General features: G+C 46.6%; 1 protein-coding gene across 5 annotated transcripts in view; it reads right to left on the minus strand.

Annotated features, from left to right (window-relative positions):
- The window catches only part of PPARA (peroxisome proliferator activated receptor alpha), a 64325-nt gene that overhangs the window by 17637 nt on the left and 20554 nt on the right, over positions 1–26134 (minus strand). For all 5 annotated transcript variants that reach the window (XM_045083693.1, XM_045083689.1, XM_045083692.1 and 2 more), the window contains exons 3-4: positions 9265–9510; positions 144–304 (exon numbers count right to left, since the gene is read on the minus strand). In XM_045083693.1, the coding sequence (XP_044939628.1) occupies positions 144–304; positions 9265–9472 (369 nt within the window). In that variant the 5' untranslated portion in view covers positions 9473–9510. The remainder of the gene's footprint in view (positions 1–143; positions 305–9264; positions 9511–26134) is intronic.

The raw sequence follows: 26134 nt of genomic DNA on the forward strand, positions 1-26134 counted from the left end.
GCACACACAGTCCTAAAAGCACGATGTGGGGGCCTGACACCGCTGACTGACGGATCCTTTTAGTGATGATCAAAATCTGTGCTTAAAAAGAAGCAGCCATTGTCCCAAGCAGGGACACTCTCCCCTGCTGGGGTCCACCGTACCTTACAGCCTTCACACGCGTGAACTCCATAATGGTAGCCTGAAGCTTTGTCCCCACAGATCCTACATTCAATGTTCAAGGCTATGCTGGAAGGTTCATCAGCACTACCGGCCGCCACTGGGTATGTGACCGACGAGGGGCTTGAAGCTGGTGAGAGGGTGTCTGAGAACAGAGGAGAAAGACCGATGAGCGCTCCAGACAACGTTGCCGTCGATGTATGTCTATGCCAGGTTCAAGAGGACACGACTGCATGTGAGGAGGCGCCTGCTAGTAGGCAGAGCTCCCGGCCTGGGCTGGCCCCTGTCCTGGGCTGTCCCACCCCCACCCTGTGTGCCTCCAGTTACTGCGGTTACATCCGCAAAGCGGCTGGGAGGCCCCTGGGTTCTGGACCCACAACCCCAGCTGTCTCCCCCTCACCCCCGACCTTGGCGTGGCCTACACACAATTTTTACTTTGCTGCCCTCCACTCTTCTGCAAATGTTAACTCCATAAATCACACCAGAATACAGGATGAAAATCCATGTGGGCAACATCGGAAGCAACAATCCATGAAAGATTTAAAAAAAATTAAGCTGACTTCCTTAAAATTAAAAACTTCTTTCTGCTCTGCAGAAGACACTGCCAAGAGAATAAAAAAGACAAGCCACGAGCAGGGAGACAATGTTCGCAACACACACATCTCATAAAAGACTTGTATCCAAAATACACAGAAAAGTCTTAAAACTCAACAATAAAACAAACCGCTCAATTAAAAAAGTGGGCAGAAGATCTGAACTGACGCCTCACTGAAGAATGGTAGCAAATCAGTATCACTTGCCATTGGGAAACTGTGAATTAAAATTAGACGTCCCTATGCACCTATTAGACTGGTGAAAACAAACAGACAAGCACTGGGGCGCCTGGGGGACTCAGCGGGCTGAGCGTCCGCCTTCAGCTCAGGTCATGATCTCAGGGTCCCAGGATCGAGTCCTGTGTTGGGCTCTCTGCTCAGCAGGGAGCCTGCTTCTCCTTCTCCCTGTACCTCTCCCCCTGCTTGTGCACGTGCATGTGCTTGCTCTCTTAAATAAATAAGTAAACCTTTTTAAAAAATTAAATTAAACAAACAGACAAAGCTCTGACAACACTGCCTGTTGGTGAGGACATGTGGCGACAGGAAGGCTTGCCCATGGCTCGTGGGAATGCAGAAAGGTACAGCCACGCTGGAAGACAGTTTGGCAGAACAGTCTTAAAGGAATCACACTCTGAGGTATTTAGCCATTCGTGATCTGAGGACTAAGTTCACACAAACACTTACACACGAATGTCTCTATCAGCTTTAGTGTTAATCTCCCCAAATCGGAAGCAACCAAGATGCCCTTCGGTAGGTGAGAGGACAAGAGGGCAAAGCCGGTCTGAAAGGTCAGAAACTGTGCGACCCGAACATCTGATGCTTTGGGGAAGCGGAATCATAGGTCTGGCCCAAAGGTGAGTTGCTGGGGGAGGGTGGGAGGCAGATGAACAGGTAAAACAGATTTTTGGAGCCGGTGAAACGATTCATATGGAAACATCATGGTGAAGACACAACATGTGATGCCTTCGTCAGAACCCACAGAACTTTACAGTACAGAGTGAGCCTTCATGTGCTCAAATAAAAATTTAGGAGGTTGGGGAACTATGCTGGGGGAATGAGTGACAAAGTGAGCTCACTGTGCCACACATGCACGGAATGGCTTCCCTGAAGGAGGTGTGGAGAAGACCCCACCGAAGGCAACTTGGAAATGAGTGGCATCTATGAGACCAAAGGCAAAGGAGCTACGTGTCTGCTTGGGGTGTCCGTGGAGAAAGCAGCTCCCACAGGGTCCAGGTTAGCCACCCTGATGCAACCACTGTGTAGACTGGAGACAGACCATGAATGGAAGGAATGGTGGTGTGGGAGCCGGGCCTCTCACTGTGGGAGCAGGAGCTAGCAGATTGGCTGGGAGAGGTGAGAATGACCCATGTGATGGCGGGTTAGTGCCGCAGGCACCACGCAACAAACAGAGATACAAGTGGTGACATACGGAAATGTTTGTGGACCTATGCGTATACATGGGTTAGAACATACCCATATCTCTTTGCTCCATCAGCTAAGAGAGCCTGAAAGAAAAGACACTCCAGCAGCAACCTGAAAGGACAGGGGAGCAGCAGCCAGGACTCTGACAAGGCTGGATATAGTTCCGTGACCACCTCTCACGGTGAAAGCCTCAGAATCCACAGGCCATCAGGTAAGGGACTCAGAAGGATTTTGCCTCAGTATTGGGGCAGACTTAACACTGTTATGGTTCCATCTAACACAGAACCCAAAAGGTCAAACATTTTCCAAGTAACTAAACTGCGTCCCAGAACAGAACTCAGAAGTATTTATGGGAATACAAAAATATCCATCATGAACAAAGTTCACAATGCATGGCATCCGATAAAAAAAATTACAGGGGCACCCGGGTGACTTAGTTGGATAAGCGCCCAACTCTTGATTTCCGCTCAGGTCATGATTTCAGGGTTAGGCTACACCTGAACAAACACAGATGATTAACGTTATGACTATCCTAATGCGTTCAAGGAGCAGGATGAAAGACTAGAGACTGGGTGGAAAAGCACCACATTGCACCACATTGCACCACCTAGTGTGAGAAATAAACTGGATGGGATCAGAGCTGGCTCAGACACTGCGGAAGAAAAGATTAGTAAATGTGAAGACACAGAAAACAAACAAACAAAAAAACAAACAAAAAACCCACTATCCAAAATGGAACACTGAGAGAAATTAGATGAAAAGAAAAAAAAAAAGCTTCATAAGTGAAATTTACCAACCATTTAAGGAAGAACTAGTATCAATTCCACAGAAATACAGAAAACTGTAGAGGAGGGGCTGTTTCCCAATTCATGCCACGAGACCAGCATTAATCTGATACCAAAACCAGATAAAGATTTTAGAGGAAAACTAGAACCAATATCCTTCATGAACAGAGACACAAAATTCTTAACAAAATTTTAACAAGTCCACCATGTACAGAAAGGACAATCCATTATGACCAAATAGGATTTATTCTGGGAATACAAAGTTGACCTAATCTTTGAAAATCAAATAGTATAATTTGTTGTATCAACCACATAAAAAAAGAGAAGTCACATGATCATCCTACTAGATGAAGGAATTGTATTTGACAAAATCCAACATTAATTTCTGATAAAAACTCACAGAAAACTGGGAAGGAGAACTTCTTCAATCTAGGAAAGGGTATCTATGAAAAACGGTTATTGTCATACTTAGGGATGAAAGACTGAGATCAGGAATAAGGCAAGGGTGTCTCCTTATTCAACATTATACTGGAGATTTCCAACCAGTGTAATAAGGCAAAAAAAAGAAATAAAGGCATCCAGCTTAAAAAGGAAGAAGTAAAACTGTCTTTATGTACAGATGACATAATTACCTATGCAGAAAATTCTAAAAATCTATAAAATATGAAACACTTGGCAATAAATCTGACCCGAAAAATATGAAAGATGTGTACACTAAAAACTAGAAAACATTGCAGAGATAAAATTTTTTTGAAGATTTATTTGACAGAGAGAGCACATACAAGCCAGTGGTGGGGAGAGACAGAGGCAGAAGCAGACTCCCTGCCAAGCAGGATCCCAGGACTCTGGGATCATGACCTGAGCTGAAGGCAGACGCTTAACTGACTGAGCCACCCAGGCGCCCCCTCAGAGAGAAATTAATGAAGAGCTATCTAAGAGGGGAAATAAGTTCATGGCTCAGAAAGCTTGGTGTTGGTAAGATGTCAATTCTCCTCACATTGATCTTTTGACTTAACGCAATCCCAATCAGACTCAGCAGACTTTTTTGGTAGAGATTAAAAAACTGATTCTAAAACTACCAGCACACCCAAAACATCTTCAGGAAAGAAGAATAAAGTTGGAGAATTTAGTGAAACTTGCCTTCAGGCCTTACAGTAAGAAGAAATTAGTGGCACTGGTGTCAAATGAGACAAACCAATGGAACTGAAATAGACCCAGGCAGGTAAAGCCTATTGATTTTTGACGAAGATATAAAGGCTGTATAGTGGAGATAAGAGTATTTTTGTTTTTTTGAGATAAGAGTCTTTTTAATAAAGTCTGTGAGAACAATTACAAATGCAAAAGAGAGAGAAAAGAAATGAGTTTTGAGGCATATATGAAAATTAATTCAATAGATCTAGACAAATTCCGTAGAGCTAGGGCAAAAATGTAAAACCTAAAAAATGTCAAACTTACAGAATAAAGTGACTTTGGGTGAGGCAAATATTTCTTAACTATGACACAGAAAGCAGGATCCATGGGGAAAAAAACCACTGACCAATTCACTTCTTCAAAATTAAGGACTTCTGTGTCTTGAAAACCACTGCTAAGGGAAGGAAAAGACAAGCCACAGACGAGGAGAAGCTATCCAGAAATCACACATCTGATAAAATACTCGTATCCAGAATATATGAACACTTCTCAACAGTCAAAAGCAAGGAAACCACTCAATTTAAAAATGGGCAAAAGGTTTGAGCAGAAATGTCACCCAAGAAGATGTGTACACATGAGGCACAAGCTTGGAGTTATCACATAAACAAGTCACGGGGCAGAGACGTACAGCATTGCAAGTACAGTCTGAACTCTCGTGATGACATTGTACGGCGACAGACGGTGATGGCGCGTGGCGGAGAGCACTGTGTCACGCAAGCAACTGTGAAATCACCATGTTGTATACCAGAAGCTGATGTAACACTGTGTGTCAACTATGCTTCACTGAAAATGTTTACAGGGGCACCTGGGTGGCTCAGCCAGTTAAGCGTCTGCCTTTGGCTCATGTCATGATCCTGGAGTCCTGGGATCGAGCCCTACATCACACTCCCTGCTTGGCGGGAAGGCGGCTTCTCCCTCTCCCCCTCCTGCTTCTCTCTCTGCTTGTGCGCTCGCGCTCTCTCTCCGTCAAATAAATAATTAAAATCTTAAAAAAAAAAGTGATATACGATATACTGTTCTGGAAAAGACTTTGGCAGTTTCTTAAAAGTCACATATACGTCTACCTTACGTCCCAGCCATTCGCTCCTAGGTATTTAGCGGAGAGAAGCGAAAGCACACGTCCACAGAGACACTTGGACATGAATGTTCTCAGCAGCATCGTTAGCAACAGCTGATACACAGAAGCAACTGAAATGTTCACCGACAGGTGTGTGGGTAAAGAAACAGTGCGTATCCACACAACACATAAAAAACCTGAGCTTCTGGTATGTGCTTTGATGCAAATGAATCTCAAAAGAATTTTGAAGAGTGGAAGAAGCCAGCTGAAAAGAACACCTACGGCATTATTCTTTTTATATGAAACTCTAGGAGCTACAGACAGATCTATAAGGAGAGAGAAAGATTGGTGTTGCTCAGGGGAGGGAGGGAGACCAAGGGGTGGGGAAGAGGGTTTATACAAGAGCACAAATAAATTTGAAGGTGATGGCTTTGGTCACTGTTTTCATTGTGGTGATGGTTTCACACATCAAATTGTGCACGTTAACTATGTGCAGTTTACTGTATGCCGTAAAGTTGCAAAGGAAAATCGGGGGAGAAAGATAGATGGGCCTCGCAAGCAGCCTCACCCATCTGTTCTCCTGGGTATAAAGTTTAACGTGAATACACTTTATAGACGGCCCTTCCAGAGCAATTTGCATAATGCAGAAATACCACCGAGGGATGGAAAAATCTAATTTACAAAGAAGCGGTAATCTTATCTCAAATTAGCTAGTCCCACCAGCCCTGGAGAACCTGGGAAGGAAGCAGAGCAAGATTTTAAGAAGCAACAGATGATGCCAAATGATGAAAAGGATCAACCACAACAGTTCGGGGAAGCTGACGCACACCCCAGGGCCTGGAGGGCCAAGGGCTGCGGGTCAGGGGTGTCTGTGGCACACGTTTCAATATGATCACTTTTTGTTAAGTTTCCCCTCTTCTGTTTTTGCCACAAAGTTCCTTGGAATTGGTTGAAGACCAGGATGGAACTCTCTCCCCACAAACCCTTGCTCTTACTTTATTTAGATGCAAAGCGTATGTCTGCCCAAGGACTTGGGTCCGGTGTGGCTTTTGATGGGAGCACATGGACCACGAGGCTAGTTTATACGACATTTCCAGGTCTTATATGTCAGAGCTTTCAGATGGCTTAGGAATATATTTTACATTATCGTTCTTGACAACGACCTAAAACACAACCTTGAAACAAATGCAAGAATGTAATTTCGGATCCCTCCTGTTTGAGGGTGAGGACTTGGGAGAGAGAAAATCCAGGCAGAGTGGCCGCTGTGGACTCTATCTTCCCGGAGAAGGTGGGTGTCTGCACACTCTTTCCATCCATGGCTGGAACAGAGCTTTCCAGGGGTTTTACAACTACACACCCACCCTGCTCGCACAAGTTCCTTATTTGAGAACAAGCTCAAGAGCATGTGTGACCTAAAGGAAAGCCTATCCCCAAATCTTTCGTTATAAAATGAACAACTTGTTTTCCAAAGGGGGGAATCTGCCTTCTTTTAATAATAAAAAAGGAAACATGGACACAAATAAATCTTCTCAAATCCTGAAGAAGAAAAATTTCTGATCATCAGTATAACCACAAATAGTATGTGAAAACAACTGGCCAGTAGGCTCCGTGCCTACAGTGTGGTGACCCAAAGATGCATTTGGAGGGGTTGAGAGCTGGGTTTGACCCTGGGCTTCTCATCTTCAGCATGTCCCAGTGTCCTGGGGTCTGTCTCTCTTCCTCTTTCCTCAAATAAACAGAACAATGAGCTCAAACATTGTTCTTGGGATTCAGGTAGACAAGGCACATGCACTGGCTACCATGGTGCCCAGTAGCCTAGGCTGTCACTGTCCCAGGCACTAGCACAGGTCAGCCATGCGGCGACCTACTGAGGCACTGAAGGTGATCCCGCACCCCAGAGGCTTTTCCTTGCTTGCCTCCCTTGCTGTTTCTGGAAGCTCCCATCACCCTGGATGCTCGCTCCTTTTCCTCAAAGCTCACTCCCTCAATAACAAGTCATGAAAAAGACAGTCAAAATGCAAAACCATTGGGGCGCCTTGGTGGCTCAGATGGTTAAGCCTCTGCCTTCAGCTCAGGTCATGATCTCAGAGTCCTGGAATCGAGCCCCGCGTTGGGCTCTCAACTCAGCTGGGGAGTCTGCTTCCCCCTCTCCTCTGCCACTCCCCCTTCTTGTGCTCTCTCTGTGTCTCTTTCTCTCAAATAAGTAAAGACATAAATCTTAAAAAAAAAAAAAAGTGAATAATTTATAAAGGTCTGTTGGGGTCACTACCAAGGCTGTTCGCCTAGGAAGGCAACAGAGTCGGATAACTCGTCATCTCCCCGGGGTCTCACATGGATCGTGCAGTCCCTGACTTTCTGGGTCGAGGACACTGCTGCCAGAAGGGATGTTCTTACGAAGAACTCGGCTTCAGAGCCAGCTGAGGGACACAGGTTCAGGTCCTGGCACGGTCTCTTTCTAGCTATGTGACCAGGCCATGTTACCTCATAGCTGTGTTATTTCCACTTGTAAAACGACAACGGTCTTCTCACTGAGATTTTGCGAGGATTGTGTGAGGCTGTGCGCAAGGTGCTTTCTCCTTCTGCCAGGAATGCTCTTTCCTGCTGCTTTTATTTTTCATTAAAGCACCTCACACATATAGAGAAATACACAGAAGGACACCTGCTGCCCAGATCTACAAGTGGTAATGTTTCATCACACTGCTTCATGCCTTCTGTCGGAAGTCCCGGCAGGACCCTCTCCCCAGTCCCACCTGCCTCTCGGCAGGGCACCGACCTCGTAAAGCTGGCACGAGCTTTCCCAGATGTGACATGGACCTACCGACCACATTCAGCACTGTTTGGTACCGGAGACCTCACATGCATCGAACTGTACAGAATATATCGTCAAGCTTATTTTCATTCTTTATCTTCACGCTTTTTACGTGGATTCGAGCGGAGACAGGTGGAGCTAATTCTTCTAAGTTATGATGAACTCCGCAGCAGGAAGCTTTCACGACCTGCTCCCCCCACTTCCTATTTGTCCCCATGCCGCAGGTGCTATCCCAAACATGGCTGCCACGTGCCCCCATCTGCGTGTCTCCTTTTTAACGATGTCTGTCCCCAGTGGGCCCACTGGGTTGAGAGCGCACGCACCTCCGACTACTCTCTCTACAGAGGCTTCATCAGCGCGCACTGCTCCCGCCGTCACCAAAGTCAGCACACGATCATGAAAGCCATCTTCCTGGCGTGGGAATTGGCGAGAAGACGGTTGGCGGACAAGTACTCTGGGTTAAGGACCTGACACATGGGAGGCTTGTCCCATGAGGGCGTGGTCCACACCGCAGCACCCAGGGCCGGCTTCAGTGCTGCCTGGCAGGATGGCGGGTCCCGCCATTTCTTCTCTGTGACACCAGGGGCTACGTGGATGGACCCCAGGTTTTATTTCTTTGCATCTGTCCCACTGATACTAGTTGCAGGGTTTTTTTGTTTTGTTTTGTTTTTTGTTTTTTAAGATTCGATTTATTTATTTGAGAGCGAGAGCGTGCAAGCAGAGGGAGGAGCAGGGGGAGAGAGAGAATCTCCAGCAGACTCCGCGGAGCACGTTGGAGCCCAGCATGGGACTCGGTCTCAGGACCCTGAGATCATGTCCTGGGCGGAAACCAAGAGTCGGACGCTTCGCAGTTCCTGATGCAGTGAAGAAAACAGGGAGGTGGTTCATATACATTTCCAGATTTTTTTAAAAAATCGTTCTTTTTATCATAACAGGAGCCTCTGCTTTGAAGAAATAGAAACTCAGACTTGTTTAGAAATGTAGCTGACTGCCTTAACTGAATTTTAAGCGTTATTTGATTTGCATATGGCTTTTGAAAGCGGGCATGCTGCGTGTCTCACACGGTCTCCTGAAAGGCCCCCAGGTCAGTGAATTCGGTGTCACGCTCTATCATGTCTAAACAGTTCACGGCACAGAGATGGGACTACTTTGCCAGCTAAAGCGAACACTTTTCTCTGCAGGAAAGCAAAACAAAACAGACAACAAAAACTTACCTAAATAAAGCGCTATGGGATACAGCACACTTACCCGTAATAACAGACCCGTCTGATCCCGGGCCACTTCCTAAATACTGGTATTCCGCGAAACTGAAGCTTCCAGAACTGTCCTCGCCGATGGATTGAGAAATCTCTTGGATGTTTCCCATTTCTTGTAGAAATTCTTCAGATAATGGGCTTTCCAGATCTTCAGCCTCGAGTGGGGAGAGGGGACAAATCAGGGTCTCCGTGTCTACCATCTTGACGAGAGGTTCTGGAAGTGTAGCGGAGGCCCAGCCTGGGAGGAGAGAGAAGTAGCCAGTGAGTCAAACGCAGAGGAACACTTTTCCTTCCTTGAAAACCTCCGGTACCCATGACGACCCGCTAAATTCATAATCTAAGAAGGGACAGTGCTGACCACCCTTTCTCGCATGCCTCTTGGTGAACATGCTCGGAAAGTGGAAATCTTCCAACATGACATGTTTCAGAGAGAAAGCTGGTCCTGCAAGAATCAGTCACTTGCTACCGAGCACACAGTGTGTCGACACACGGTGTCTCACTGGACAGAAGTGGCCGCGGACACAAAGTCCCTGCTTGCCTAGAGCACCAATTTCGGTGGGGACGCAGACAGCAAGTAAATGAATACACGTGGGGACTGAATGTCTGCCGGTGCCCTGACAGCACAGTGAGAGCTCATGGGGACAGACGCTGCCTTACAGGGGGACACTGCCTGGCTGAGCTGGGGACAGTAGAACATGACAGGGTGTGCTGCACAGAGGTCTTGGGGGAGAATGTTCCAGCAAACAGTGTTTGCAAAAGCTCCACAATGGAAGCCTTCTAGGAACGCGCAGGCCAGTGTGGTTCAGTGCAGGGGCGCAGAGAGAGCAGGAGGGACAAGCCATCAGCACGCACCCTGCTGTGACAGTCTATGTTCTCCTGTACCCCAGGGGTAACTCACGCAGGTTTTCCTTCATAAATGACTGCACACTTACCGGTCCATGGGAGAGTTTAGAAAACCCAATTATGTGAGTGCCTAACAAAGCTAGACTGTTTCAGCCGGCAAACAACAGACGCTCTCCAGGTGGGTACTGTTACGAGCTGCACTGTGTCCTGCCCAACCCTATGCTGGAATCCTTGCCCAGGACCTCAGAACATGGCTATATTCGGAGAGAGGGTCTTGAAGAGGCCCCTAATTTAAGACGAGGGTCTTTTTTTTTTTTTTTTAAAGATTTTATTTATATATTTGACAGAGAGAGATCACAAGTAGGCAGAGAGGCAGGCAGAGAGAGAGAGAGGAGGAAGCAGGCTCCCTGCTGAGCAGAGAGCATCCCAGGACCCTGAGATCATGACCTGAGCCGAAGGCAGCGGCTTAACCCACTGAGCCACCCAGGAGCCCCAAGACGAGGGTCTTTAAAGCCAGCTCCGAGCGATGTGATTGGTGTCCTATGAAGAGCAGCGTGGGAGACACAAAAAGAGACACCAGGGGCATGCGTGCCCAGGTGCACAGGTGTGCGGCAGGTCCCGCTGCCTGAACGGGCCTCCCATCTCTGTCCTCCTGAGGTCCCTCGCCAGGTCCATCCCTGGCCTGGCAGTCATGCATGGCCCAGTGACATTTCGCTTCTGGGACTGCTTTCCCATCTGAAGCGGTTCCAGGGAAGCCCACAGGCTTGCAGCACCAAGAGGACCCAAGGAGGTACAAGCTGACCACAGCCAGGGCTGACCTCGAGGCGCTGCCATCACATGGTGACCGCAGGACGCCAGGCTCGCCCAGCTGAGTGAGAACACTATTCCAGAACAAATCCGCGGGACGTGCTCTTCTAAAACAGGTTCACAGTTCAGCCCTGCTTCAAGGAAACATCTTTCAGTGGGAAGATGAAGGGATGTTTTGACTTCCTTTAGAAATGCAAAAGGGGACAAGTCACACATTTTTGTGGAAGTCACATCTCCTGCTTAGAATTCAGACAGTAAGTTCTCATGGTTGATGATAACACCCCGGAAAAACAAAAGGGAACCGTTAGCCTTTCATAGGATTTAAAAGACTTTCTGTGTAATCTGTTCCCATAAGCCGGCCACGGCTCTGTGCATTTTCTGCTATCACGTTTTAGTCCGCATTATATCTGAAGGCAGCTTTCTTCAAACGGCAAGCAAGACAGTAGGGTAAGTATTATTTAAACTATTTTTCACCACAAACAAAAGGTTAACAACTGCAGTCACTAAAGTAAAATATTAACTGTGAAGTTTAGCCTAGTACCAGAGAGCTGGGCAGAGGCTGTGAGGTCAGTGGGGCTGGGACCACTTTCTTTTCGGGCTCCCAAGTGCTGCAAGGGAAAATGCACACGGACGGCAGCTTTTTTTAAATTCTTTTTTTTAATTCTCTCTTCCAACCAGGAGCATCACAGCTGGAAGAACTGATTTTGACTACAAAACGATGTTCGTTTCCTTGTCATTGCACTCAGGGAGTTAGAATACTCTTACTGCTTTATTTCTCAGTTGCTTTTAAAGCACACCTGAGATTTATTTAGGGGAATGTCGGTCCTGCTGTCCATGAGGAGCTGACAAGATAAAATCCATCCGCAGAGTGAGGCGACACTGTCCTGAACTCCTGCCAGAGGCCTGTGTTTGCACAGATCACTGAATACACTGGCCCTTCCTTGCTTCCGGCTGGAGCAGATAAGGCAGGGCTCCCTGTGAAGGTGTCCCCACGTGGAGAGCCGAGGCGGCCGGGCACACACCCCAGCCCACCTGCCCTGTGGCTCCTGGTGTGCCTTGGCTCCCGGCCCTCCCCCATTGCTGTGGCTTCTGCTCCAGCAGCAGAATTATCACAGGAAGTCTGGCTCTAAAGTCCACATGGCATGGCCACTGCCCAGTTCCTCGAGGAGAACAAACTAGGCGCCAGTTACTGTGTCCTCCGCCCCCGGTGCTCTGGAGGGACAGACGGGCACAACAGTCTGATCTCTTTTCTCAGCCGCGCCCAGTCTGGCCACGGAGGTGAGACAAACAGCCGGAGAAGCAGAGCGCGCCAGCAGAGCGCCACTGGGGCTTCAGATTCCTCGTGCAGGGGGGCTTCCGCGGGGGCCGAGAGCCCGGGAAAAGGGCTGCGGAGCTCCCCACCCAGCTCCCATTAAGACGTGTGTTCTGTGCAATCTTGGAGTTCCTTCCCGAACCCGAGGCCTGCGGGGTTCTCTGCCAACACTTCTCTCCCTTCCGACCCAGTTTAAATGGTAGCGCTGCGCCCTGTGATTTCTGAAACTCTGAACTCTCCTTCTGGGTCTCAGTCGAGCATTTACCCATCAGAACATGCAAAATCTAAAGAAGGTTAAAAAAAGGAAGAAGAAAGAAAGAAATGACAAGAAATAAGGAAGGAAGGAAGAGAAAGGGACAGAAGGAAGGAGACGCGGATGCCACGGCCATGCTGTGCCACTGAGGGCGGGAGAGCGCTGGATGGATTTGAACAGTGACCCAAAACCTTTACCGTATTGTGTTTTCCAAATCACCAACTCTTAGGTGGCGTGACTTTTTAAAAAGATTAGGCTAAAATGAGCTGCTAATGGCACGATGAGCTCTTACTCTGTGAAGCCAAGCGGGGCTCAGCATACCCTCCTCCGGGCTCCCCCGCAGCTCCTCAGCCCGATTCTGACAGAGCCCTAATTACATGCAGTGTGAGAACGTTTCATGTCTGTCTTAAGGGCAGAGAATGTGTTTTGTTAATCCCCGTATCCATAGTTCTCGCACAGTCCTTATGCTGCAGAGGGGATCCGGTTTCTGTTTCGGGCGCGTAGCTACGATGGGTACAGCATGTGCCCCGCGGTGTACCCCGGCAGTAATTCGGTGAGAGTCTGCGAGGACTCCCCCGGCTCTAACAAGTGGGGCCTGCCGTCGCCCAGATGGCACAGGCAGACCCAGCGTGTCCAAAGACAACAGAACATAAGGGTATCTAGATCAGAAGTCAGTGTGGTTCTGCGTTGGGAAAGTGATCCAAAATTTGCCCGGTGAAGCAGAATCACCAAGACTTAAAAACAAAAGTGTGCAAGAGGGACAATAAGTCTAGTGAATAACAAGGCTCCGAGTCGGCAGGAAAGAGCTTGTGTCAAACGGGGAAGGAGGGAGCGAGGCTGGCGGCTGAGGGAGAGGCCTTGGGGCGAAGGTAGGAATGCCCGAGCAGCTTAACTCTCCACCTTAGAAACGACAGAGGACGTGGGAGAAGCTCTGTTCTGGGCTAACATAAAGTGGGTGCTTTGAGGAAAAAGTGAAGGACTTTCGTTTCGTCACATGCTTGGAATCAAGGACCAAGGAGGACTCACGTCCTGGGGACGTGACTGCATCAGACCCATCTCTGCGCCCTACATTGCTAATGGAGTTTCTCGGACCTGCACGGCCCTTCGTCAATATTTTCTGAAATTAAACATTAAATAACAGCTGGATATTGTCCCAACTATTAAGATTGTCCCTATTGTCCCAACGGTTTTATATTTTATGGGATCAGATACTCAAGAGAAAGAACAGTGGGCGCTGGGCTTGAAGTCCCCCCTACTCAGCCCTTGTATTTGACCCAAAAGGGTCCGGACACATAGTGACAAACATGGAACTTTGACTTCGCTGCTCTTTATCTTTCTGTCAGCAACCCTGAGTTATCACACTGTAAAACCCCCTCAAATTATACTTGATGTGCTTATTAATGCCACCCCATAGAAGTAATTTACATTTTCTGTTGCAAAATTCAGTCCGATAAGACTTCGCTGCGTTGTGGAAAGGCAGAAGGCCGGAATTTCCGTCGGAGCAGAACCACTCGCACGGCAGGGAAGGGAACGCGCAGACGAGGAACTTCTCCGTGTTCCACCAACTGCCGCTCCACGGCCTTCTCAGAGGCTTTCCCCTTTCCTGTATACCTTGTAGATCTCTAATATTTAGAGGCTTCAGCTGTATTTGTTGGACTAGCAGTTAAAATAACATTTCAAAATAAACAGAGAAACGCTACAAGCCCTCTGTACCTTCACGTGGCACCTGAAGTTCATAGAACTGATGACCCATTCCCGCCTGCCTAATGATTAACGTGCGCCCGACGTCAGGACAGAAAATGCCTCCGACAGGCTCGGAAGCAGCGAGGACAGCGCCAGAGTGCGGCAGTGCGAAGGGATCCCGCGCCTGGGGGCTTGTACGAATTAAGCCAAAGGCAGGGTAATTAGGAGTAGTTTGCAAGCCACACAGTTATCCGGGGACATCTAAGACCTTCCCCCAAGGATGCCTAAGGCATCAGCATTTTGTAATCAAAAGAATTTGGTGTGTGAAAATGGCTGAGGAGGGGCGCCTGGGTGGCTCCGTTGGTCGCTGGGTGTCTGCCTTCTGCTCGGGTCATGATCCACAGTCCTGGGATCGAGCCCCACATCAGGCTCCCTGCTTGGCGGGGGCACTGCTTCTTCCTCTCCCACTCCCCCTGCTTATGTTCCTCTCTTGCTGTGTGTCTTTCTCTCTGTCAAATAAATAAATAAATAAAATCTTTAAAAAAAAAAAAAAAAGGAAAGAAAATGGCCGAGGAGTCCAATGTGGCAGGGAAGCCGTGAGGCTCTGCACCCTTACCTCTAAAGATGCGAGAAGAGGGCGTGGGGCGGACGGTTGAGCCTCCAGCTCTTGGTGTCGGCTCAGGCCATCATCTCAGGGTCGTGGGATCGAGCTCAGGCTCCCCACTCAGCACGGAGTCTGCCTGAGATTCCCTCTCCCTCTGTTCTTCCCACTCAAGCTCTCACTCTCTAAAATAAATAGATCTTTAAACAAAGAAAAACACACAAAGAAGAATGTTCCCAAACACTTCCAAGAAAACTCCTGCCAGTTCCGCACAAAGTTCACACCGTGTGATGGAATCTCTCTTCGCTGCGAACCCGGCAAGCTTCCCATTTTCCTGAAACCGGGGCTCTTATTTTTAAATCTAGTCTTATCTCTGCTGGTGATGAAATTAAAAGAGTTACAGGAGGGCCCTAAGTCAGACGAATGGCGCACTGAGCTGAGAAGCTCATCCTAAGAACCAGCAGTCGCCTGAGATGTGATCCCTGTTTGCCGCACAAAAGCCTCGCTCTGATGAAAACGGAAACCTAGCACCGCAGCATGAGGACCCGGGCCTCGCCAGGGACGACCCTGAATGACGACGTTCCGGAACAAGGGAGGCCATGCCTGGTGATGGCAGCATGACATCAGACACCGAAAACCCAACTCTACAAGGTTGAGCCTTCATTCTCTGGGCTAAACCAATGCTGGTCACCTTTGGGTGTGGAGACCACGGTTTATGAACGTCCGGAAACACGTGAGGGGCCACCTCCGCTGGCGACTGCCTTAACCCTGGACAAGACCCTGGAGGAGGCAATCTCAACCCCAGGGGGGACCCACAGCCCCAGGGCAGCGAGTGAGCCGGGAGCACCAGCTGAGCATTGTCTTGGGCAGGGTCCTAGGAAAAGCCAGACATGCTGGATTAAGTTCGCCAGTACCCGGGCAGGGTAGCTGGTATCCGCCCCATTTCCAGAGGAGAAACCCAGCCGTTCAGGGAGCTAAAGGACTGGTCCAGCTAGCAGGGGAGGAGACGTGAGCACAAGTGACTGCAGAGGCTGGAACGTGAGGAATCCTGGGGGCAGGGGAAGGGGGCATCCAGAGAGGCTCCCGAAGGAGGGGACGCCCGAGTTGAATCCTGAAAGGTGATCAGAAAGCAATGCAGAAAGCAAAGACAGGAACGAGGCTAAGGGAGCAGCCATGTGCACGGTGGCCTAAGCATCACCAGGAGACGATGGAGAAGGGCCGCTCCAGCTGCTCCGAGACTTGTCTGCTCTGCTCGACTGTGGGACAAACAGCCGTACAACGTAGTGGCTTGAAACACAACCAGCATCGTGCTTCCAGAGTCTGCGGGCCAGCACTCTGGGCCCCATCTTCAGGGTCTTTGGATGGGCCGTGTCCTACGGTGAGTACAGGACAGCAAGACCACGTGTGTAAGCTGCACAATGTTTCTTCTGCCACAAGCCCCGGCTCAAGACCAGTCACGGGGCAAGCTCAGATCCCAGGGATGGGAGAATCTATCCCACCTCTGATGGGGGTGGGGGGTTGGGGCACAAAGATTTTTGTGCAGCACAGGGGAGAAGTTGCAAGAGATGAATGGCAGAAGCGGGAGAGGGGGTCGGGCCGGGGCCTCACGGACATCACGGATCCGCTCGGGCAGGGGTGTGGTCCTCGGCCTCTTCTGAGCCCTGGGAGTCAGAGAGGGGTGCTGAGCAGCCCCGGGGTGTCCTGGCCGCAGGGTGGGACCTGCTCATAAGGGAGACGGGAGGAGAAGCAGCCAGAGTCCTTGCGAGACCATGGAGACCACCCAGAAGGGGTGTCGGGAGGGAGGGCGGCAGAACACGAGGGGCCGACACCAGCCGGTCACTGCAGCTGGACACGGGGCAGACTCGAGGACAAACCTACGCTCTGGCTCAGGCAAATGGGAAGGTGAGGTCACGCCCATGGAATCCAGGACCGCGAAGGAGGAAGGCAGGTCTCCCAGGTGGAGAGAGCTGGGACCGGTGGAAAGAGAGGGCCGTGGGAAAGCAGCCACAGGGTTTCTGAGGGACACCCAGGCTCGGCCCCTCCAGCCTCCCCGCCTCCTCTGGGAAGCCACCGTGCAGCCAGCAGTGTTCTCCTTGACAGTTCTTGGTGGCAGCAAGTGCCACCCTCAGGGGACAGGGCAGTGCTGCACATGACGGTGGATACGGGACCACATCTCTCGGAGCCTTGATTTTCAACGCCTGTGGTCAGGGTCAATTCGATCTGTGTGACAGTTTGTTCTGAGTGTCTGCAGAATGACAGGCACGCAGCCCTCCCCCAAATCGTACCATCCCGAGTCAAGACCAGGCCTCATTCAAGTGTAGGCACGAAACCCGCCCTTGAATACACTGAGCAGAACACAAAAGGAAGGGAAAACCCCACCAGTAACCAAGAACAGACGTCTGAGACACACGAAGGATTTCACAGCTGTCACTTAAGCCAATGACATGGACTGGAGCATGATCAGCCAGAGTGACCAGCAGCACCCGGCCGACGGACATATTTCTGCCCTGCCAACCCTGTAGCTTCTAGATTCTCAGCCAGACACGCAAGACTAGCATTAACGAAAAAAGGTCCTCTTATCTTAACTCCCAGGGGACAAATTTGCTCAAGGTCACGAGTAACCAAGTAGAAAGACAATGACTTCCTGGGAAGTGATATGTCCCAGGGTTAACTCTAGTTTTATGATTTCAGGAAGTTGATAAAAAAAAAGAAAAAAAAAAAAAAAAAAAAAAGAAAGACAGGGCCATTTTTAACCCTTTCTGCTTGGATTTCCGTCTTCGGTTTTCAGATTAAGGCTACACTGTTGTGTTTTGCCAGAGCATACAAGTTCTGGATACGTTTCCACTTCTTCCAAGTCCGGCAAAAAGCAGCCTGGGAAGAGGAGAATGGGGTCAACAGGAGCGTTCCGCACTACGTGAGCTCCAAGGAGAGATGCTTCTTGCTCTATTTATAAAGTTATAGGAAATGGTCAATGCCAGGCGTTTCCGAGGAGGGCCCAGCACCCACGCGCCTGAGGAACCGCTGGGGAATTCGTCATTAGCTCCTTCTATACTTAGAAAAATGACTTTTCCAATATGGGTCAATTTCCTGCCAGGTGAGAACTGCTTTTATGAAATCTTCGTAAATAACTCTACAGAACAAAGTCGGTAAACGTCGTCTTCAGAGTTTTCTGCCTAAACTGAATGATAGGTGTCTGCTCCTTCTCGTTCTGCATTCTGCCCTATGGCAAAGTAGACCAACGTAAGAACAAAGGCCCAATATGGGATGGTTAATATACTGTTTTTGCTAGGTTTCACCTTTCTCTGTAAGGATACAGGGAAAGGAAACACTTCCTGCGCTGGTTCTATTTACATAATGGACATGTGATATTACGGTCATGTTTCTTCTGTCATCTAGATGTTGTGTCTTGCTGCTTATCAGTCTGTGCGTGGCCTATGATGGGCATTTAGGACACAACTGATGAGGACGTCACACTTACACTTGAGGAGTTCCTCTTAACTTGGCGGGGGGACAGAAGGGGCAGCCCGACCCCCAGCCTTGCCCCCAGTTGGCTGGGGGCCTCCTGCCCTCCACCTTCCCCAACTGCAGGGGCCTGAAATGTCTCATCTGGAAAGGTCTTCTGCTAAGAGGGAATGCCTGCAGACACCAGCCATGGGCACCGTGGGGCCTGTCCCCTCCCAGGCTGACCTCTGCAGCAAGCTGACCACCACCCTCCCCATCCTCTGCCCAGGACCCCAGCCAGCATTTAAGCTCCTCACTTTCATATAGAAACAGACGAGCCCAAAATACCAGCCTTCTTCCGAGATAGGCCTCTGGCAAGAAAAAAAGAGAGCCAATCAACCAACAAATCTGGAAAGATCAACTTGGAAAAATAGAATACAGGAGGAAGAAAAGAACAAAACCAGGGGAACTGGTATTACTATCCCAGGAAAGAGAAGATATTGCCCTCATGGGAAGAGAAGACTATGCCGTAAAAAGGAAAAGTCAGAGAACAGAAAGCTCCCTTGGGAATTAAAGAACCACCGTCACAAACTTGATCAAGAGTGCTCGGATGGAGGCCTCTGAGATGGTGGAGAAAGCGGGGGGCAGTCAGCAGGCCAGGCGGACAGCAGGAAAAGTCGCCACAGATGAGGTGAAGAATGTTCCTCATGAAGGCGGAGGGACAGTCCAAACCAGGCCTGCCGGAGCCCGAGTGAACACAGACCCAAAGCAACACTCATTGCCAGGGGCTCCAGCACATACTGGGGACAAAGAGAAGCTCCTACAAGATCCCACAGGCTTTCCAAAGAGGAAAGACACGTCTTGTGCAAAAGATCAAATACCAGATGCTTTTGGGTTTCTCAAGAGAGTGCTAGAGGCAAAAGAACAGGTCAAGCCCTCCTAGAATGCCGAAAGAAAATTACTTCCAACTCATTACCACAGCTTCAGATAAGCCATCCTTCAGGTGGGCGGGGAAAGAAGATCCTGTATATTCTTTTCATGTGCCGGCCATGTATCTGGGACTCTGGACTCATCCTCCATAATGCTTGGTACTTGCCTCCTTCTGGTGGCAGGGGTGGGGTGGTTCCTGGTGGACGTGGTTTTTGGACAGGACTGGAGGTTACCTCTGGAATGGCACCTTCCCCAACCATCTAACTTGTAGAGCAGCAGATGTTGCTTACAGACCCCTGTGGGCCAGCTTAGGACCTGGTCATCATTGGTCATTATCCAGATATAACACCACTATCAAGAGGAGATTTCGATGACGCTGACGATGGCAGCAATGCTTCTGGAATCCTCATCGCCTGCCGAGACTATATGAACGCACTTCGGTCTTTAAACAGGCCCAGAAGGCGGTCACTCCTTATATGCTTACTCTATTGATAAGAATACTACAAGACACAATGGGGACATTAACACACCCAGTGTTACCAACTGGTGGAGCTGCGGTTGGAACCCAAGACAGGCAGCCTTGGTTCCTGCTCCTAAGCACCATGCGACATTCTTCAGCGGCATGGGTCCCAGAGCTAATGTTGGTGGCTTCCAATCCCGCTACCAGCAATTTCGAGATGTGATCTGGTTCCTGATTACCTGCAAGGGCTTCCCTCCCCAGTTCACCTATGCTGAGCGCGCTCCTCTGCATCAATGTGATCCTTTGCTAGAGTCCCCGTCAAATTTAGAGGTAAGAAAGAAACAACCCAGCATTGCTCTAATGTGTTTTTAAAATTAAGACTGGAGGAGCCCCGGGTGACACAGTCAGTTAAAGCGTCTGTCTGACTCTTGATTTTGGCTCAGGTCATGATCGCAGGGTCTCAGAATTGAGTCCCTCGATGGGCTTTGCACTCAGCATGGAGTCTGCCTGAGATTCTCTCTCCTTCTCCCTCTGCCCATCCCCCTGTTCTCTCTACAATAAACAGATCTTAATAAAACATGAAATAAAGAGTTGAGGTTTCAACTAACAGTGAAATGAAATGTGAAGCTTACTGGAGCCCCCAGCACTTAAGCTGCTAAATGTGTGCATAGCTAGTGGGGAACCGTCAGTCAGCCAGTAGAGTGTTGTCTGTCAGCATCTTTACATGGGGTCACTTGAGGCTCAGAGAAGACCCAGGCTTCAGTGCTGGTGCTCACTAGGAGCCAGTCGCTTTGTTCTGTTTCTAAAATCGGCTTTATGAATGAGGTGTAAGGAGCATACGACAACTCGTGCATATTTAATCTATACAATTTGATAAGTTCTGACATATGTATACACCTGTGAAACCACCATCATCATCCACATAATGAACATACCCATCAGCCCCAAACATTTCCTTGTGCCCTTTTGTCATGCCTCCCTCTCGTCCTCCACACTCCCATCCCCACTGACCTGCTTTCTGTCGCTGTGTCTTCTGGAGTTTTATATAAATAGAATCATACAGTATATGCCCATTTTTCCCAGCTTATTTTGAGATTCATTGATATTGTCATGTATATAAATTATTCATTTTTATTTATTGCAAAATAATATTCTAGTATATGGCGAGCCACAGTTTGAGTGACCATTTGCCAGTGACGGATGTTTGAATCGTTCCCAAGTTTGGGCTGTTATACATAAAGCGGCTATGAACACTCACGCACACTCTCTGTATGGACATATGCTTTCTTTCCATTGGCTGCCTATCTGCTCATGGACCTGCTACATCACACAACAGGTGTTTGTTTCACTTTTTGAGAAACTGCCAACCTGTTTTCCAAAGGACATTCCCACTAGTGATGTATGAGAGCTTCGGTCCTTGCACACATGGTCAAGAGTTGGTGTGCACGGTTTTTTTCATCTAAGCCATTCGAATGGGTAGGTGGTAGTACTACACCACTCCTGTGAAAGGCGGGAATGAATGATGCAGGACATTTTCACGCTGCTATCCACACACCTTTGGTGAAGGTCCATATCTCTTCCTCATTTAAAAACCTGGGTTGTTGGGGCACCTGGGTGGCTCAGTGGGTTAAAGTCTCTGCCTATGGCTCGGGTCATGATCTCAGGGTCCTGGGATTGAACCCCACATCAGGCTCTCTGCTCAGCAATGAGCCTGCTTCCCCCTCCCCCCTCCATTTGTAATCTCTGTCTGTCAAATAAATGGATAAAATCTTTAAAAAAAAAAAAACCTGGGTTGTTTATTTTCTTATAGGTGAATTTTCAGACTTTTTTCTCCCTGTTTTCTGGATGTAAGTCGTTTATCAGGTTTATACTTTACAAAGACTTATTTCCTCAGTCTATAATTTGTGTTTTTATGCTCATAAAACTGTCCTTTGAAGATCTAAAGGTTCATTCCAATGAAGTCCAATTTATCAACTTTTTCTTTTACAGATTGTGCTATTGGTGTCTTATTTACAAAGCTGTTGCCCAGCCCAAAGTCATGAAGATTTTCTCCTGCGCTTGTTTTATAAGTTTTAGATTTTACATTTAGATCCATAATCTACTTTGCATTAATTTTTGTATATGGCGTGAGGTATGGATCAAAGTTCATTTGGGACACATGGATAGTCAGTTGTGCTGGCACAATCTGTTGAAAAGATGGTCTAAACAAAAGATTTCTTGACAGTACCTTTGGACTTCTATTTTTAAAAATCAGTTTTACTAGTAATAATTGTGGAATTTTACCAAATACTTTTTCTGTATCTATTAAATAATCATACAGATTTTTTTCCCATTCTGTTAAAATGGTGAATTACATGAGCTTTTTACTGTCAAACCATCCTTGCATTCCTGGGCTGAACCCCACTTGGCTATCATATAACATTCTTTTCATATGTTGTTGAATTCAATGTCCTAAAATTTTGTTTGGAATTTTGGCATCTATGTTCACAAGGGATATTAGGCTTTAGTTTTCTTTACTTGTAATCCTTTGTCTGGTTTTGTTATCAGATAATGCTAGCCTCATAGAATGAACTGCAAAGTACTCCCACCTCTTTGATTTTCTGAAAGACTTTTGTGTAGAATTGGTATTATTTATTCCTTAGGTATTTAGTCGAATCTACCAGTGAAGCCATCTGAGCCCAGAGTTTCTTGGGAGGAGGGTTTTTAAGTACAAATTATATTTATTTAATAAATGTAGGGCTTGTCAGATGATCTACTCCTTGAGTTCAGTTTTGGAAGTAATTTGCCCTTTTCATCTGAGTTGTCAAATATACTGGCATAAAGTCATTTATAATATTCTCCTATTATCCTTTTGATACCTGTAGAATCTGTGGTGTTGTTGTCTCCCTTGTTCCAGATGTTGGTCCTCTGTGTCTTTTCTTCTTTTTTGGATTAGCCAGGCTAGAGGTTTGTCAATTTTATTTATCTTCTCAAAGAACAAGCTTTGCGTTTTACTGATTTTCTCTGTTGTGTTTTGGTTTTCTATTCACCGATTTCACTCTGATTTTTATTATTCCCATTTTCTGCTTACATTGGATTTAATTGCTTTTCTTTTCCTAGTTTCTTAAGGTCATTGTTTGAGTCCTTTCTTCTTTTCTGATATAGGTGTTTAGTGTTATAAATTTCCACTTAAGTATTTCTATAGCAGAATCCCACAGATTTCCATATGTTGCTTTTATTTTCATTCAGTCCTAAGTACTTCCTAATTTCTTTTTTGATTTATCAGCCCATGGATTATTGGGAAATGTGTCAGTTCCCAAATATTTCTTGATTTTCCAATCATGTTTATGTTATTGATTTCTAACTTAATTCTGTTAGTCAGAGAATCTACTTTGCATGACTTGAATTTATTTAAATTTATTGAAATTTGTTTTATGCCCCAGAATAGGATGTATCTTGGTAAATGTTCTACATGTGTTTGAAAACAGTGTCTATTCTGCTGTTCTTGGGTGGAATGTTCTGTAGATAAATGTCAGTTAGAAATAGCTGGTGTTGTTCAAATCTCCTACATCTTTGCTGATATCCTCTATTTGTTCTTTGAATGATCTCTGACTACAACTGCGTATTTGTCTATTTCTCCTTGCAGCTCTTTTTAAAAAAATTTTATTTATTTATTTATTTGACACAGAGAGAGAGATCACAAGTAGGCAGAGAGGCAGGCTGAGGGAGAGGGGGAAGCAGGCTCCCTGCTAACCAGAGAGCCTGATGCAGGGCTCGACCCCAGGGCTCTGTGACCATGACCCAAGCCAAAGGCAGAGGCTTAACTCTCTGAGTCACCCAGGCGCCCCTCTCCTTGCAGTTCTGTCAGTTTTTGCTTCGTGTGTTTTAAGGCCCTGTTATTAGATGCATAAACTTTTAGGATTGTTAAATCATTGCAGTGAATTGACCCCATTAATTTTTTCAGTTTTTTTCTGTCCTCCACTTCCCCCCCCCCAGGGTCTCCAATTATACATATATTAAGCTGCTGTTCTACTGTTCACTGATGCTGTTTTCATTTTTTTAAATTCTTTTTTTTTTCTGTCATTTTCTTTTCCATGGCTATGCCTTCAAGTTTGTGAATCTTTTCTTTTGCAATGTCTACTCTGCTATTCATCCCATCTGGTGTATTTTTAATCTCAAACACTGTAGTTTTCAGTGTAGAAGTTCAATTTATATCTTTTGTTATTTTTTTTAAGATTTTATTTATTTATTTGACAGACAGAGATCACAAATAGGCAGAGAGGCAGGCAGAGAGAGAAGGGGAAGCAGGCTCCCTGTGGAGCAGAGAGCCTGATGCAAGGGTCGATCCCAAGACCCTGGGATCATGACCTGAGCTGAAGGCAGAGGCTTTAACCTACTGAGCCACCCAGGCGCCCCTATATCTTTTGTTATATCTACCTAACTTTTTGAATATCTAAAATAGAGTCAGAACTATTTTAATATACTTGTCTGGCAAATCTAATATCTTTTTCAGTTCTGGATAGATTTCAATTCATTGATATTTTCTCCCTGATGATGGGTCCTCCTTTCCAATTTCTTTGGACATCTTGTAATCTTTGATTAGATGTCAGGTCTTTTGATTTTAGTTTGTTCAGTGCTGCATAGTTTTGTATTCCTATAAATATTCTTGAGCTTTATTCTAGGGTGCCGTTAGGTTACTTGGAGAAAGACTGATTCTTTTGTATCTTATTTTTCAGGTTTGTTAGGCAGGGCCACAGCAGTACGGACTCTAGTGTAATTATTCCCCCCCTACTGAGGCAAGAGTCTTCTGAGTATCCTATCCAATTCCCTTTGAAGTATGAGGTTTTCCAGACTGGCAGGTGAAACAGGCTCTGTTCTCGGCCCCATGTGAGCACCAGGCACAATTCCTGGCCCAGTGTGAATGCTGGGCACTGTTCCCTCTCATTCTCTCAGATGGTTCTTTCTCTGGCCTCCAGGAGTTCTGCTCACATGCACACACCAATCAGCACCTCACTAGATCTATGGAGTTCTCTTAACATACAGCTTTCTCCTCTGCTACTTTGCCCTGGGAACTCTAGACATTTCAGTCTCTCTAGACTCTCAGCTCCCCTTCCTCACCTAAGGGATGTTCCTCCTCTCTCGTCATCGCCTATCAACTCTTGAGTCATACCTCCCACCTTGGCTGTTTCCCACTCACACAAATGCCATTCATTGCCTGATTCCGTGTCTTGAAAAACATTGCTTCATGTGATTTGTCTGGATTTGTGGTTGTCTCGGGTAGGAGGGTAAACCAGTCTCTGTTATTCCACTTTGAACAATGGAGCCAATAATTTTTACACCCATAGAATGAGTTGGTTATAAGGCCACAGCCAGTATTTCTCCATTTAAAAAAATCCATGTCCTCTCATATATAGAAATATCTCAGATCTTCTTTTAATATTATTTTAAGTTTTTAAGTAAATTAATTATTAGACTATACTTTTATAATCACCCCTCCTCAGAGATCCTGCTAAGCCTCTTTGGGTCTAGACCTGAGATTCTGCGGTACCTCCTTTAAGTACCCATGATTCTGACATATCTTCTGGATATACTCAAGGTCCTGATATAGCTCCCAAGATTCTGGAACATCTCCTTCTCCTCACATATATTCTAATCCCTGCTTTGACTCAGCACTGACATCTACCTAAAAATCCCTACTTATCATGAATACTTACGTTTGTTCAGAATTCATTTTGAATCTTGCCAAGCATAGTATTTTCAAAATTTCACATACAATATTGTCACTTCTGACGTAATGTAAAGATTAACAAATGCTGAATAAATAGGGAAGGGAGAACACTAGCAGTGATTAAACAGATTTTTAAAAAACGTACTTAAAGGGATCACAAAACAATAAAAGGATTTATCTGCTAGGAAGTTATGACAATCATAAATACGTATGTACCAAACTGGCAAATCTTAAAATACATGAAGCAAAAACTTGTAGGACTGGCAGGAGAAACTGATGCCTCCACCATTATAGTGCGGACTCCAACCTCCCTCTTAGCAACTAATAGGACTGCTAGGAAGAAGTCAGCAAGGTTATAGATCTGAAAAACACAACTGACCAATAGGTTCTAACTGACATAAATAGAACACTCCATCCAACAACAGCAGAATACAGTTTGCTTTTTTAAGACCCATAGGACACTCACCAAGACAGATCATATCCTGGACTATTAAACATATAAAACATATCCTGGACTATTCAACAAATTCAAAAGAACAGAAAGCTTATGTTGTGAATTTTCTATTCATAATGGAGTCAAAGTAGAAGTTAATAACAAAGACTATGAAAATCTCTGAATATTTGAAAATTAATCAATACACTTCTGAGTAATCCATGGATCAAGAGAAAGTCACAAAGGAAACTTAAAAATACATAGAAATGAATGAAAAAGTATCAAAATATGTAAGATAAAGTGAAAGCAGTGCTGCGAGGGCAATTTATAGCATTAAATGTTTATAACTGAGAATCTGAAAGACCTACAATCAAAAATCTAAGTTTGTACCT

Source organism: Mustela putorius, unplaced genomic scaffold (genome assembly GCF_011764305.1).
Source record: "Mustela putorius furo isolate JIRA1106 unplaced genomic scaffold, ASM1176430v1.1 tig00000738_pilon_pilon_pilon, whole genome shotgun sequence".
In the NCBI taxonomy this organism is placed as follows: domain Eukaryota; kingdom Metazoa; phylum Chordata; class Mammalia; order Carnivora; family Mustelidae; genus Mustela; species Mustela putorius.